At 50.1% G+C, this 15,882-nt stretch overlaps 1 protein-coding gene across 2 annotated transcripts in view; it reads right to left on the minus strand.

The window, feature by feature from the left end:
* Nucleotides 1-15,882, minus strand: part of TXNDC16 (thioredoxin domain containing 16) — a 38,622-nt gene that overhangs the window by 17,561 nt on the left and 5,179 nt on the right. The window contains exons 3-13 of one of the 2 annotated variants that reach the window (XM_086749595.1): nucleotides 15,271-15,353; nucleotides 14,106-14,179; nucleotides 13,243-13,317; nucleotides 12,779-12,900; nucleotides 12,175-12,265; nucleotides 10,383-10,536; nucleotides 8,737-8,903; nucleotides 7,952-8,012; nucleotides 6,415-6,565; nucleotides 5,459-5,605; nucleotides 4,925-4,984 (exon numbers count right to left, since the gene is read on the minus strand). In XM_086749595.1, the coding sequence (XP_086605721.1) occupies nucleotides 4,925-4,984; nucleotides 5,459-5,605; nucleotides 6,415-6,565; nucleotides 7,952-8,012; nucleotides 8,737-8,903; nucleotides 10,383-10,536; nucleotides 12,175-12,265; nucleotides 12,779-12,900; nucleotides 13,243-13,317; nucleotides 14,106-14,179; nucleotides 15,271-15,353 (1,185 nt within the window). Of the gene's footprint in view, nucleotides 1-4,924; nucleotides 4,985-5,458; nucleotides 5,606-6,414; nucleotides 6,566-7,951; nucleotides 8,013-8,736; nucleotides 8,904-10,382; nucleotides 10,540-12,174; nucleotides 12,266-12,778; nucleotides 12,901-13,242; nucleotides 13,318-14,105; nucleotides 14,180-15,270; nucleotides 15,354-15,882 lie in introns of both variants that reach the window. The other variant, XM_086749594.1, reaches the window with a different exon arrangement.

The raw sequence follows: 15,882 nt of genomic DNA on the forward strand, positions 1-15,882 counted from the left end.
CAGCTGAGTCTTTTTGGCAGAGAAGCTGTGGAAGGATTTTAATCATAGGTTAGAAATGCGCCTGCCGGGGACAGGCAAGACATCTCCACAGCCAAGGGTGAAGGCGGAGGTGACCTTAGCACGTGTTCCTACCCCCTGTCCCTTGGCATCCCACTGGACCGTCTTCTGCAACTCTCATTTTAGGTTCTGCTTTGCAGCTCACGTGAGGAGTTTGCTGCTGGCCTGCCTTCTGTCAAACTCATGTACAGAAAAAGCAAGCAGCAGCACGGAGCTAAGGGTCTGCAATTCCACTCGGTCAGGAGTTGTCAAAACACCCCACGAGAGCAGAAATGGTTTCTGTCATTCGCCAGGCTCTGAAATAAGATCTCAAATTAAAAGCCTGCCCCTGGATTTATTTCACACCTCTGATCCAGTGTGGCTGGTTCTCATCATCTGTTACCACATAAGCTCGCGTCTTGCCCAACTCTGAAAAATAATGACATAGAAACAGGGCTTGGATGTGTTGTTAAAACTGAGTAGCAAGGCTGCTCTAAGGTCTCCAAAATACGAGTATTTGGATCCTACCTTGGGGGATTATGTACCACAAGTGACCATGATCTCCAAAGCCCCAGTTGGCCTGAGGAACATTTTGTACAGGACGATCACTCTCCTATCCCACTCTGCGCCATATTATTAATTACTGAAGAAGCAGTAGTTTCAGGAGTTGAGTAACTCAGCAACAGAGTGTTCAGCCCTGTGATCACTGCTGAGCTGCTAGATGAAAAGAAAGGTGAAAGAGGAACACAGGATCCTACTGTTCTGCGATTTTAGGTGCTACCAAAATGAGCAACAGCAACAACCTCTGTCCTAGGGTCTTACAAAACCAAGACAAGACAAATCACCAGGCTATAGGGAACAAGAAAAATCAAGAACCCCTTAAACATCTAATCAGTTGGAGGACAGGACTGGAATTAGAAATAGCTCACTTGAAGAGCAGGTCCAAAGGCTACCAGATGAAAGACAAGTAAGTTATGCATGAAGCTGGGGGTTCGACTAGATGACCTTTAAAGGTCCCTCCAACCCAAACTATTCTATGATTCTATAGTGCTGCACTTCATGAGGAGGAATCCAATACGGAGTGAAAAACAACTACCTGGACAGCATCACACAACGGACTCCTAAATCCTTACTTCAGATTTAGGTTCTATGAACAGATATTGCAAATCACCCAGGTGATTTTCATGCCTTTGAACCACAACTTCAGACTCCTGTCTTTGGAAGTCATTGGTTAAGAAGACTCCACAAGCACAGAAGAAGGAAGCAGAACTGTTTTTCACCACAGTATATCGCACATCTTAGATAATGGTTTCCTCTCTTCTTTGCAAAAAAGGGTGGTGACACACCTAAGAAATACTCAGCACTGTCTCACCTTCACTTCCTATCGTAGTTCAGCCCAGATCGGGACCAGACTACGCAGTCTCTCTCTCACTCCCCCCACCTTCCGAGAGAACATGGGGAGATAATATAAGAAAAACAGCTTGAGGTTTGAGATAAGGACAGGGAGAAATCCTTAAAGTTACCGTTACGGGCAAAACAGACTCGACCTGGGGAAAACTATTCATTTATTACTAAATGTTTTTTTACGCCTCTGCTTCATAGTCGGGGGAAGAACTCCTCGCATTCCTCCCCTGCTCCGTTGTGGGGTCCCACCCCTACACCACAGTCCTTCGTGGAACTGCTCCAGCGTGGGGCATCTCTTCCACGGGTGCAGTCTCTCCAGAACGGCTGCCCCAGAGGGCCCTCCACAGGCCACAGCCTCCTTCAGGCATCCACCTCCCCTGGTGTGGGGTCCTCCATGGGCTGCAGGTGGATCTCTGCCCCTCCGTGGACCTCCATGGGCTGCAGGGGGACAACCTGCTCCACCATGGTCATCACCACAGGCTGCAGGGGAATCTTGGCCAGGAGCCGCATTACTCCTCCCCCTCCTTCTGAACTGACCTTGGCGTCTGCAGCCGTTCCTCTCACAAGAAAAGTTCTTCACAACAGGCAGGCAGACGCCTCTCAGGATCTCTTCGCATCATCCATCTCATCTCCTCTCCACTTCTTGCAGCCGGGTCTGGCCGAGTTGGGCCCAGTTGGCCGCCTGGCGAGAGGCCAGAGGGTGAGGCCTGCAAGGCCCACGAGGCCTGCGCCTCCCCCTCTGCGCCTCTGCCCCCGCTCAGCTTCTTCACATCTTCTCTTCTCTTTTTTTTTTTTTTTTTTTTTCTGTTTTCCCTTTCTTAAATACGTTATCGCAGAGGCGTTATCACGGAACATTCTGCTAGCAATCGGCTCAGCCTTGGCCAGCAGCGGGTCCGCCCTAGGCCCGGCCAAGTCCACTGAACAAAGGGGAGCGACTTCTAGCAGTTTCCTACAGAAGCTGCCACCTTAGGCCCCTCCTCACTAACAAACCCACAACACTTCCTCTTCTTCCGTCCCAGGGCTGCTGCTTCCACAAATTCACACCTTGCTCAGGAAAACGAGAGCTGCAGCAGGTAGGTCCAGTGGCAGTGAGAACGGCACGCTCTTGCTGCAAGAGCAGAAAACGTGTTCGGTTCAGCCAGAGATGCTTCTCTTTATCTCTTGCTAGATTGTATCTCTCAACAAAGGGAAAACACTTGGGGGGCTATAAACTTAATTTTGTGCTGATCTGCTGAACATCTGTTACTGGATGATTCACAGGGTCATTCCAGTCTCCAGTCTCCTCCATTCCCTCGCGCTTGGTCTCATACAGCCTATTCTCAGCGCCATTTTGCGCAAAGAATTGGCATAAAAAGTTGGACCCGGTTCTGCAACCCAAAATGTGCCTCTAGAGCAGGTGATTCATGCCTCAGACAGCTGGTCGTGGCTTCTCAGCCCTTAGCAAGAAAGCTCCACCCCAGAGAGCAGACAGGAGCACCGGCACTTCTTGGGGAGCTGAGAGATTGCCCTAAAGCCGTACTCCATGTTTTATTCTCAGTCCTGCACAGCTCAAACTCTTCTTCCTGATCCAGACCTCTGCCTCTTGCACTGGTGTATCCTCCCTCATCCTGGCCATAGCTGAGAGCCCAGGGACCTCCATCTCTTTAGGTCTTCCTGCTCCCCTGGTAGCCCTGCCTGCAGCTGAGGCTCCCTCAGCAGCAGAGAGAAAGGATCTCCAGATCCACCAACACAGCCGTTCTCTGTCCTCTCTGAGGCCGCAGCAGGGAAAGCAGACTGGAGTCATTCCACAGGTCACATCTGGCCTGGGAGTCTTTGGTGGGATCTCACTGATCAGAGAGGAAAAGCCCTGACCCCAAACAATTCATAATCTCTGTTGAGAATCTGCCTGTGGCTGCCTCCATGTACCGAGATTGTTATCAAATGATTCAAGAAACACATGGTGAAAGCTTGGCTGCGTGCAGTCAGCCAAGGTTTGGCCACTGGCTCAGGAAAAGGCAGAGTCTCATCCATGGATTCTCCCAGGTTCCTCCTCCAGCTGATCTAACTGCTGGGGAGCCTAAAAGAAACCCCAAACCATCAACAACCATAACAACAACAAACCTCCCTGAGCTTTCCTGTTTATTCCCAGGATTTCAGTCCAGATCAAAGCTGCTGGTGACTTTCCCTTCATGCAAACTTTGAACGCAGAACCGCTTTCATCCAAACCACAGCGCTGTCCGCAGCATTCCCAGGAGAGTTTTTTGTAAGCAACTCCCACTGCATCTGCTTCCCAGAAAGCTGGCTGGGTCCTCTGCAGACTCTATACGCGTCCTCTCTGCTGAAAGCTCAGCCTGAATCCTGCTTGCACCCTGCAGGACATGGTGCCCAGTCCCAGCGGAGTGCCATCACGAGGAGAAATGAGCCTTGATGAAGAAGAAAAAAACAAGAGAAGGCATCAGCCATCTCCAGGGGTGCCAGAACAGCTCTGGCCCAGATCCATGTAACTTCCCCTCTGTGCTGAAATGAGCTGGGGATGAAGACGCTTGAGTGTCTCCTGCAGCCAGGGGAAGGAGGAGGCATCTCTAGAAGAGATTCAGCCCATGGAAGAATGATGGATGTGCAGAAGAATCCACCTCTCTCCACTAACTAGGGATGGGGCTGAAGACCTGAATGAAGCTGAATTGCAGCTTACACTGCTCTGGAGATATCACAGACCTTCTTGAAGGACCAGTCCCTCCTGTCTTTACTAGCAGACTACCCAATGTGTGCTGTCTTTAAGCGTTGCTGATTCTTCACCGTCACGTGTTATTTATAGAGTTCTGTGGCCGCCTGTGAGACTTCCCATGCAATTAAGCCAGTCTCCAGGCCCTGAAGGCACCATCATTGTAAATTCTTTCTCTGACACCGTCCCGCCCCAGTGGATCTCAGCTTGCCTACACCTGTCTGTCACGCCTTCCACCAAAACCAGGGCCAATTACCACTCCATTCCAGACCAAGTACCTTCAAGGGCAGGAGATCTGATGTGCCACCCAGGACACTGGTTTGCTGTGCAGCATGTTGTGTGTCTGCTTGCTCTGTAGAGGACCTAGCACCGAGGGGCACAAAAAAAGACCCTGTTTCTGTGACGCAGGCTGCAGTGCCTGCTGTTTGCCCCTCATCGCTCCAAAGCCCACCCACTGCAGCTGGTGCTCTGCCCTGATCCTCCCCATGCTCTTGGGCATCCATCACGCAGTCATTGTGCCCACCAACATCACCATCATCATCATCACCATCACCATCATCATCACCACCATCACCATCATCCATCACGCAGTCACTGTGGAAACAAAGGACTCCTCCTAAGCAACTTGACGTGAATATGCCTTCCTTAAGAGTTTGGGAAGAAAAAATGAGTAAGTTCTGGGTGAAGGAGTGAGGTATCACCAATACCTTCACAGTTTTCTGGTTCCTACCACCAGGGCAGGTGCATGGCAGCTGTAAAGCACTCAGATTTGTGGCACCTTACCTTTCAGGTGATCGGCCACTTCCGTGTAAGATTGCAGCACTGCCAGGGACACTGCCTCCCCTGAAACACAGGAGAGACACAACCCTGAGGGACACAGAGGTGACAGACCAGCCCCACCTTGCTCTCTGACAAAGTCATGTTATGATTCTCTGCATCCTAAGGTGCTTTAAGCTCTGAAAGTCTTGAAAGAAATAAGACTGCGTGCTTCTGTGCAGCAGGCAGCAACCAGGTTGTCCAGGCTGCCCCATGAGTCCATGCTACCACAGCTTCCCCTCTTGTCCTACACTCAGTCCCTGTAAAATGAAGGTTAAAAATCTATGAGCATTGGTATCTTCTGTATTAAGAGACACTGTCCTCAACAGCATCAGTCAACGAGAAGAACTGACAATCTGATTGCTAACGGTGGGTGGAGGCCCACGGTGCAGGATGTGGCACTTATCATAAAAACCTATCGACAGGATCACCACGGTACGGAAAGCACAGTGAGCAGCGCAAGCTTCGAGGAGGGACCGTCAGGCCATGTTTCATACTCACAGCTGGCATAAAACAGCACCACTGTCCGCGCAGTCTCCAGGAGGGCAGAGTGGAAGGTCTCCTCTGTCAGGGCAAGGATCTGCTCCAGGGGCAGCTCTCGCTTCTTGTCCCTGGAAACTGCTTCCACCACCTGATCATCCTGAATGTCTGCAAGGGATCCACAGCTGTGCATGAGCACAGGGAGGAGGGAACTGCAGCCCCCCCGTGCCACCCCATCAGCACGTTTTCGTAAGCCAGCACCTCTCAGCAGACACGGTGACTGTCAGCAGTGGGGTGAGTAACCGCCTGATACGGAGGAGCGGAGGCAAAAGCACAGACACGCTCACTTACAGACATACAAACTCACTGAAACGCACTTACGCCACCTCACACCAGTTGTGCCCTATGATTTGAGCGGTATTCTTCAAACATGTTGGCTCCTCTAGGATCCTGTGCCACTTTTTTTGGAAAAGAAAAAACAATTCTGTATGGAAAACAAATGTGCTTTCAAGGAAGCACTGCAAGGGCCAGCGTTTTCTCCCTGGGGAAGGCAAGCCTGCAACAGCTCTTACAAAAACACATCTCAAACCTCTCCAAGGGAACTGATAATTCTGAGGCTCTTCACCTGATGCTTGGAGAGGAGACAGCGGTGGGTGCATTTTAAACTCCTCACGCCTCCGAAGCTGGATGCATTCAAGCAGAAGAACCCCTGTGCCTCATGCAGCACCTCTGCAACTGCTCCTCTAACAGCTGCTGATTTTCTTCCGTGGTGTTTCCCCTAAAAACTCTGCCTGTCTGTCACTAAACTCCAGTGATCTGCAGAGCCACTTGGTACAACTGTGATGTGACTGTGATGGTTTGTCTTGGATTTGCAAAAGTGTTCTCTAATGCTTTAACATATGCCTGCCTCTGTCCAGCAGATGCTGACTGCACGCCCCATGTGATAACAATCAGCTTTTCACTGTTTAGTTGCATACCTTGGTTGTTATTCTCTTTCTCATCCTCATCTTCCTCATCTTCCTCATCCTCCTCCTCATCCTGCTGGATTTGTTCAACCTTGTTCTTATCTTCCACCAGGGTTATAACTTCATCAGTGTCTTCCAAGACCAGGTATTTGACTGGCACTCCCTAAAGAAAACAGAATAAATCGGTGGAAGCAAAACATCGCCCTCCGCCTATTCCATCCACAAACCAAACTCAAGGCTGATGGGGCACCATCACCCAACTCCTTATTTTTGGAGTATGTCAACAAATTCCTAAAGCTGCCAAACAGGGGAGCTTCTAGGGTGTGTTGCTTTGGCCCAATTTCACCTGCGCGTGAGTTTTTCTCATTCCAGACCTACTTTTCACTTGTCAGGAAGAAATCGTAGCTACATGTGATCCTGTGCCTGGAGTGCTGAAAGTGAACACCTGCTCCACCTCCCAGCATCTGAACATGGATCCACCACTGCAAAGAAAAGCCCAGTGGCCAAACAGTGAATGAGAGCAGGGAGGTACAGGGTCCACTCAGCTGTCTCCTCTCTAGAGGGGCCAGGCTGGGTCAGAGCAGCCCATCACAGCCTGGGAAACCGGCACGAAAAATCGTTTCTATCATGGAGCTCAACCAAGAAGAGTAGTCCCAAGTGTACACCGGCTGCTAACCCACAAAAGAAAAGAGCAAAATGTATTTCTCAGAAATGAAACCTTGTTGGCTTAAAACTAGTTCTGGCACTGTCTCAGCGAAAGGCACTTCAGAGAAAATGAATTTTATAATGAACCGAGAGAAATTGCAAACTGCCGGCACCTCCCGTTGGCTCTAAGAGGAGGAACACAGCACGCACATCTCTCACCAGGGCAGGGGAAGCCCTCAGGGGACACTCAGCTTCAGGTCTGATCCTGTATCTTTGCAATCACAAGTGTGACAGCTCAGGTAATTTGGGGCAAAATGTGCTCCCTGGCATTTGTCTGCACCAAATTCCATCTTGCCTCACAAGCTGGGTCAGGTCCCTCCAGGGTTTAGCTCATCTTGATCAACCTCGTTTAACTCGTACCCTGCCCTTTTCCCAGATCACTGCCAGAGGCACGCGGTTACATCAGTTCAGCACAGACCTTTGGTTGTTGGCTCTTAGCTTGCTCCTAGTTTCACACTCATTTCCTCTCTCATCTTTTGAATGCCTTCCCTACAAGGGCAAGGGCCTTTAGAAGTCCAAATTGTGGGAGAATCTGCACTTGGACTACTACTTTAGGTAGTTCACAACCTTGTGTTGCCTTAATGTGTAATGGAGATGTCACGCTACGTTTTGAACCCAAGATAAACTTAATATATTATTTTTACCAGCAGGCACAATTGCTTTGCAGCACCAAAGTCAAGCTGTTCCAAATACATGCGTGTATCGAGGGAAAGACACTTCCCCTTGAGCTTCTGGGGAGGCTGTCAAATAACAACGGAGCCAAGCGACACCCCAACACCTTGCAAGAGCGTCACGCCCAGACAGAAAAAGAAGAGTTGTACAACAAAGAAATCCAGCATCTAACCTCATCTGGTGTCTTGAGAGCGACGTTTGACTGACGCAGAATGTTCATATCTACGAGGTCCCTTCCAAAATACAAAGCGAACATTAGATTGTGCAATGTGCAAGGTGACCCAGCAGACACCCCCAAAGGCCGTGCAACCACGCCGAGAGGGGCTGCACGCCTCCTTTGGCAAGACACCACGGTAGCATTTGCAAACACAAGCCAGCCTGGTGTACGCAGGCTGCTCCTGAGCTCATGGAGCAGAGATAAATAACGGGTGGTCAACCGCAGAGGAAGCCAGATCTCCACAGCACAGCTGTCCTATGGCCAGCCAAAAGCCTGTCTCCTGTCCTCCGGGGGAACAAGTGGGCAGGTCTAACTCAGAGAGCCCTCATAGACTGAGGAGGCATTGCTTATTGAGCAGAGACCCCCATCGCATCCCAGCACCTAGCACCCAGTGTCTACCTCCTTTACTGGATCTCCTTCTGCCCTTAATTTGATGGCAAAATACACGCCTTCCATTTGTGCTAAGTTTCCTTTCCAAAATCTCTCTTAGTCTGACCGTTTTTCCACTTCCAAGTCAGCAAGAGACTAAAATATTTCTACACTTCCAGCCAGTGTGAAACCAAACTGATCTGATTTTGGACAAGTCCTTAAACGTGACATCCTCTCGCAGGATATTGTCTCATTTTACTGCTTCTCATACAAACGTGAACAAGCCCACTGACGATCATCCTGGCGGGGGGGTAACCGAGCTCGGAAACACCACAAAAAGCAAGGACCTCGAAACACCTGAGAGCAAATACCTGGATAAAAGGGCAACTCCTGCTTTCCCCAGGAGCTGCCAGGCCACAAACTCTGCTGTCCTCCTGTCAGCCTCGTAGGTCTCTTTCTGGCTGAGGATGAACACAAGTGGTAGCCCAAGCTGTAAATGAACTGTGGAAACCTTCTCTGGGTCCTCAGCAACCTCTGTCTGGAGGAGACAATAGTTATACTGCAGCACATCTCCACATCATCGAAGGTACCTCAGCTCTTCTCCTGCACAGCCCAAGCCACCATGTGTTCCTCAGCCACAGAAATAAGGAAAACCTTGCGAAAAAGCCTCCAACCCCAACTCTAAAACATCCGTTGAAGCAGAACCCACACAAGTCTGAGCAACCTGATCTAGTTGAAGATGTCCCTGCTCCTTGCAGGGGAGTTGGACTGGATGGCCTTTGAAGGTCCCTTCCAACCCTAACCATTCTATGATTCTGTGATTCTACAAAACTGTTCCAACCTGTCATGACCCTCCCTGTTAAAAAATCGAGCTTCATTATGCATGTTCTTTGTGTCCTAGCAACTCCAGATGTCAAATCTCCATTAATTTTTATTTACCTGGCATCCATCCCCTGGGGCAGTTTGAAACCCTGGCAGCAACATGCAAGAGCTGGCATCCTCTCCCTTCCTGCCTCGGACATGCTGCTTCACGACAGCACGGAGCTGCTTAACGAAGTGCCTTCCCTCCGTGGGCCTAACCCAGGAGGCTGGCTGAAGGAGGCACTTCCCAGCTTATCTACCCACCCTTTCAGCTGGGAAGAGATGTCACCAGTGGGAACTGGAGGCTCGCTGAAGTTCACTGCCCCGTGGGAAGAGGAGATAGGAGGGAATTTTCTGTCCCTTGTGCTCACCAAGACATTGATGACTGATATCAAACTCCCCAGGGTGCTGAACCTCCTGTGGGAAGCACAGAGGAGCAGCTAAGGACTTTGGGTTTGCCTAGTTTGGAGAAAAAGAGGCTGAAGGTGACCTCATTGCTCGTCACAGCTTCCTGAGGAGGGGACGTGGAGAGGGAGGTGCTGGTCTCTTCTCCCTGGTATGCAGGGCTAGGATATGTGGGAATGGTTTAAAGCTGTGCCAGGGGAGGTTCAGACTGGACATCAGGAAGCATTTATTTACCGAGAGGGTGGTCAAACACTGGAACAAGCTTCGTACAGAGGCAGCCGATGCCCCAAACTTGTCAGTGCTTAAGAGGCGTTTGGATAATGCCCTTAACAACATGCTCTGAGTTTTGGTCAGCCCTGAAGCGGTCAGGCAGTTGGACTAGATGATCAGTGTAGGTTCCTTCCAACTGACATTATTCTATACTATTCTATTTCTCCTCTTCTCTTTTTTCTTTTCTTTTCTATATGTTCCAGCAAATTCCCAGGGGCACCTCCATCCGTTCCCACTCATGGAGCATACACTGGTGGGAGGGCTCGCTGGAAAGGTCTAAGCAAGCTGAGCAGCACAATGGAGTGTCGCTCCCATCCAGGTCCGTGCCCGCTCCTTGCTTAGACCCAGCCTGGGAGCTTCACGGGGAAGGGGCAGATTCTCACGCTCAGCCTTGTCCTCTGCTCACACCTCCCTCATCCTCACATCCACCGCAGCTGCCCTCATGCCCACAGCCCCAGTGGCCCCTCTTTCCCAATCATACCACCAGAGGAGCACCCATAAGCTTGAGGTGCCGGTGGATGTTGAGCATCGTCAGAGCCTGCCTCATGGCTGTCCTCTTGCAGGGCTGCGCCAGGTCCGTGGCCCGCTGGCAGTGGCAGAACAACAGCCGGGCAGATGACACATCGGGCTCATCGCTGCTGTGAGAGAGAAAACAAAGCCCATGCTGAACTAGATATCCACCACAGGGTTTTAAAATGCCCCAAGAGAACGACCATGTTTGCCACTGGTTTCGGCTGTGCCAAAGTAAGCAGTGAGATGGAGTTTCCCTGGATGGCTCCCTGGTTGGTCATTCCTGCTCTGGTACCATCACCGGCATTGGCCTGCAGGTTAACTTTGGGAAGTCATGTTCCTTTTCCTACGTACCCATTCCCCACCTCTAAAACAGGGATCATCTTCTCTGCAAAGGGTTTTAAGATCTCCCTATGGAAGGGTAGAGTGTAGCATTAAGACCTCAAAGCCTGCTGCCCCGGTTGGCTGAAAGCTATTCACGTTGGCGAAGCTACCACCATTTCACCAGCTAAGGAGATGGCCTGCTGGTGTCCTCTCTGCTTTAAGCAGAAAGAAGCCAATTCCTGTCCAAATGACAACCGTGCCACCTAGTGGCAGCCACAAAATGCTGTCCCTGATCACGATTCTGCAAGGACGGGATGGCACCTAGGGAAAAGACCACTCTAGTTCCTGCCCTGGTGTCACCTGTGAAAGCGGGCAAATCGTTACAGAAATGCTTTGCTGAAGATGCAACATGGTACGCGATATTCCCACTTGCCTCCCCCTCAGTGTTCCGACTGCAGTAGGTCACACCAGCAGCAAGTCGTGTTGAAGGATCTGCCCTTCTAATGCAGCTCCTCCTGCACGGGAAGGAGATGGCCTGAGCGGGCCAGCTCCAGTGAAGCCGTTGGGTGAGAAGTCCCAAATACCTGCATGGTGTCTCATGCAGGTGAACTGCAGAACTCGCTGCTGCCAGAAGTTGTGGAGATGTGAAGTAAAAACGTGTTGAAAAAATTCTGGTGGCTGTTAACACCATGATACAGGTTCAGCTCCCATCTCTGAGAGTCCCGAAGCCTCTGACTGCCAGAAGATGAGAGGCTGCAGGCAACACACATCCACATCCTCATATCCCTTAGGAAGCACCTATGGCCACTGCAGAGGTAAGGTATGGATCTGGGTGGGCTTTGCTCTGACCCACTGTAGCAGTTCTCACCCTTCTCAGTTGGCCAGACTTGATAATCAAAGTACAAGGCTGAGTGTTTTAAGACTGTAACATCAGCTATATTTTTATTATGAGGGTGGCAGAACGCTGGCCCAGGTTGCCCAGAGAGGCGGTGGATGCCCCATCCCTGGAAACATTCCAGGCCAGGTTGGCCGGGGCTCTGAGCAACCTGATCCGGTTGGAGATGTCCCTGCTCCTTGCAGGGGGGTTGGACTGGATGGGCTTTAAAGGTCCCTTCCAACCCAAACCATTCTGTGATTCTGTGATATCAGCCCTCCTGAAAACCCACGGCCAAGGTTTGATCCGTGAGTTATGGAAAGGAGACAGTGGACTCATCTCCTGCAAAATCCCATTCAATGAACAGTCAAAAATGGCATGGCTAGTCCAAGTGCAGGAACACAAGCAGCAGCTGGTTTTGGAAAAGCAGAACAGATCTGACTGTCCACCCTCAGCATAACGTCCTAATACCATCCCAGATTTGACCTGGGAATCAGAGAAACCAAGAGCAGAGCAAACAGTGCAGGGGGGCAGCTCTACCTGGCAGGTGTGTGTTTGGACATACCCAGTGTCTTTCAACAGCGTTGCCTCAGTTGTCAGAACAAACTGGTGGACGGTCCCGTAGACAAAAGCCGCCTCCATCACAGCTCTGTGCTCTGGAAAGAGAAAGGTAAGATCGCACTCATCTCAGCTCCCTCCAGATCTCCCTCTTCATCCTTCCCAGTTGTAAATATCAACGCCCAGGCTTTCAGAAACTCTGGGTAAAAAGTCACAGCTGTCTGAAGACACACTGTGAAGGTAACGGAGTAACTGGAGCTGGACCCAGTTGCTGATCCCCAGTAAAGACTGGTGTATGTGAATCCATTCCATTGCATAACCAGAGATCTGCCTATGGGTTTATTTACTCTTTAAGATAGCAACCATTGGCTTGCTTTCCCTCGCAAGTCCACCTCTGAAAGTTTATGCTCCCAGCAAAACTTTCCCGGTGCAACTGATCCCTTTGGAAAGACAGCAAGACATATAGAGGTAGAGAACTCGTGCCTGGGTGGCCCTTTCAGGTTTCCTTGATCCTCCATTTGCAGGATTTTGGGTCAGAAACCCAGCTCCCTTCCACCTCAGTAAAAAAGGCTCTGCGAGGAGAGGAAAGACGAAAAGCTGAGTGTTAATACCTGCTGTCCCAGTAGCTGGCACGTAGGCAAAGACCATGTTCGACCTCCCTTTCAGCGCATTTTCAATGTTCTGAAGATCTGCCAGGGTTTCAACATATTTAACTTCATTAAAGAGCAGGGCACTGAGGAGGCAGAAAAATCTCATTAGCAACTGCTTTCTTTTAAGACTGAATTTGCAGCCACATAACCACGACGGGAAAAACAAGGTAAAATTCCAGCTTCTTGCTGGCAGATTGAAGATCCGCAGCTAAATACAGCTGCCCAGATGTGTGCTGGTGAGTCACCTCGAGGGCACAGATTTAACAGGGTCCACAGATTTAACAAGGTCCAAGCAGAAGCAGCCTTCTGCTTGGCTGAGAGCAGCCTCAGGAATACGTGGAGTTTGTATTTATGCAAAACTTTGTATCAACAAGTAAAAATGGAAAGTAAATTATTTCATGGAGATGGATCTGGTCTGTACTTACAATAAAACGTTCGCAACAATGGAATTCACGTCAAACAAGGCATCGGTGGGGAACTCTCTGATCAGCATGTTACCTCTGGGGAGGGAAGAAAGAGTATCATCAAAGAAACTACGAAAGATGAGCTACACACAATAAATTAATTTTCACTACGCTGAATATTTCCAGATTTCTGCTGGCAGGTATGGCTGGAAAGAAAATGTCAGGATTGAATTTGGGGATTTTGTAGGACTGGGTGTCCAGGCAATGCTGTTTTAGTGAAGTCACCTCTGTCACTGCCATTTCACTCAGCTTCTGGGGACCTTTGATGAGAAGCCTAGCACAGACTGACAGAAGGTCTCCATATACCAGCATCACCCAGTAGACCTTTACCAGCAGAGGAAATGATTCTGCGGGTCAATGAGAACCGAGCCCATACATGGAGAAGCTTCCAGCTGACAACCCATGAAGAGACCAAGAGCTAAACCTTCGTATCCATGGCAGATGAGCTAACCACACCAACAGGAGGAGCATGAAAGAGTATTTCTTTCTAGGACTAGAACCAAAATCTAATGGTCTGAGTGTAACTCTAGAGGACCTGGTGGTAGGAGGCCACAAGAACACTGATGGAGGATTCATCTCGTGGTTTCATGTAGCAGCTGCTCAGAGGAACATGGGGCAGGATGGGAGGCTTCTCACTGAGGACAAAGCATCTACTTTGCCTCTGTTGGACCTTTCAGGGGTACTTTTCGCTAAACTCAGTATGTCACTGCTGTCCTCATGGCTCCTCTCTTCCTACACAGACATCTCTGATCACTGACAGCGTTTCCTTTAAACATTTGCACTGCAAAGCAATCACAGTGTGGTGCCCAGAAAGCCCCCCTCACCTGAACAGGTAGGCTTTCCTTAACGTATTTTCTTTTCCGCAGTATCCTGAGACATCCTCTTTGGGACAATTCACCTAGACATTGAAACCATGTAATTAAAGATTCAGCTCCACAATTGACTACAAACACAGAGCACTACAGTTTTCTTCCGTTCAGGAGTGTAAACACAGCCTTTCCAAACCTGCTGGGAGGGAAAATACAATAAAATGGAGTCCAGAGGCGGAGACTGGAGTTTGTATTTCACTTCTCCAGCTCAGCCTGGCTTGATTTGGGTCAGACGGGATTAAGAGATCTTATGATCTGCCCAGCATATTCAAAGGGGCAGATCGCTGCTTGCTTACTAAACTCAGCCTGTATCTGGGGAAAATTAAATATATATACACACATATATAAGCACTTCTTATAATCCAATTACACTTGCCTGAATTTGTAATTCCCTCACCTAAAACTGCATAAAGTTTCAGCTTTATATGAAATATCTGTTGCACTGAATTGAAAAGAAGTGAACCAATCCCATCCACCATTCTTTGCAGTTTGAACTGGCAGGAGGGAGCCATGGAAGGAATCAGGTAAGTCCCAACTTCTGAGTGAGATGTGCAGGCTGATGCCCTCCTGCGCAGCAGGCTGGGGGTCGTATTCTTCCCTGTGCCATGCCCATGGGTACACAGCAGTGACCAGGCAACTCCACGCACCCCATGCAGCTGCTGGGAGCTAAGCTAAGCCTGATAAGTGGGGTTGCCTACGAAAAAGACCAATCTGTGGGAAAAATGTGAGTATCTAAATGTCCCCTAAACCTACAAATGCAAATCAAAGTGCACAAGTTCATCTACCAGGGCTGAACTGGAAGGCCAGGAGCAGCTCAGGGCCACTCCTGCCTGACCCACAGCACTGCCAGTCCTCTGCTTCGCCGTGTTTGGAGACACAGGCACAACACCGAGACTCTCTGGGACACAGGAACCCGCCCGCGTCCCGCAGGCAGAAGGTGTGATGCAATCCCCCAAGCAGCAAATGTAAGGCCAGGACAAGGGATAAAATGGAATGCCCTGGTCTGCCAACATCTCCTTTCTTGTGGGGTCAGTCCCCAGGGTGGCTCTGTCCACCCTGCAGGAAGCCCTGCAGAAATAATTGGCAGAAACAGCCTGTCCTGCTCCTTGTTCCCATTTACCTTCACCACCGAAATGCCATAGTCCTGCAGGGCTTCAGCCGAATTCTCAATCTGCTCCAAGAAGGGCTGGACAACAGGAGAAACTGAAACACACCAAAAAAAAAAGCTGGTTTCCATCCCTTCCCCTTACGGATGAGGCAGATGAGAGCACCTTCAGGGCAAGCGCTGTCTGTGCTCTGGCACGGTAACAGCACGCTAAGGTCCCCACGCACACATCCCTGGGACATCTGAGCAGACGAGAGCAGGGCAAACGGGGAGCTGTGGCATGTTGCCGGCAGAGGTGCCTGCAGGGATGTGGCTGGGGGAGACAGAGGGATTGGGACTGGTTTTGTCGGACGGGTGCTGCTGTGCTGGGCTGCAAGTCCTCAGAGTCAAGATCATCCTCCTGCCACCCACCGAGACAGTGCTTGACACAGTGTGGTCTTGCTCTTATTCAAACAGCAAAGTATCTGCTGAAACAAAACTAATTACAGGTGACAATGTGAATGCCTGCAGTCTCCCCTCCTTCCTTTCAAAGGCACCCAGCCTCTCAGTGTTGACGTGGGAGCTGTGTTGGTGTCTCAGCCCACACCGATGTCTCTGGGAAACCACACCTGGGGGTCACGAAGGAGC

The sequence above is a fragment of the Chlamydotis macqueenii genome, chromosome 5 (assembly GCF_036417535.1).
Source record: "Chlamydotis macqueenii isolate bChlMac1 chromosome 5, bChlMac1.mat, whole genome shotgun sequence".
NCBI lineage: Eukaryota > Metazoa > Chordata > Aves > Otidiformes > Otididae > Chlamydotis > Chlamydotis macqueenii.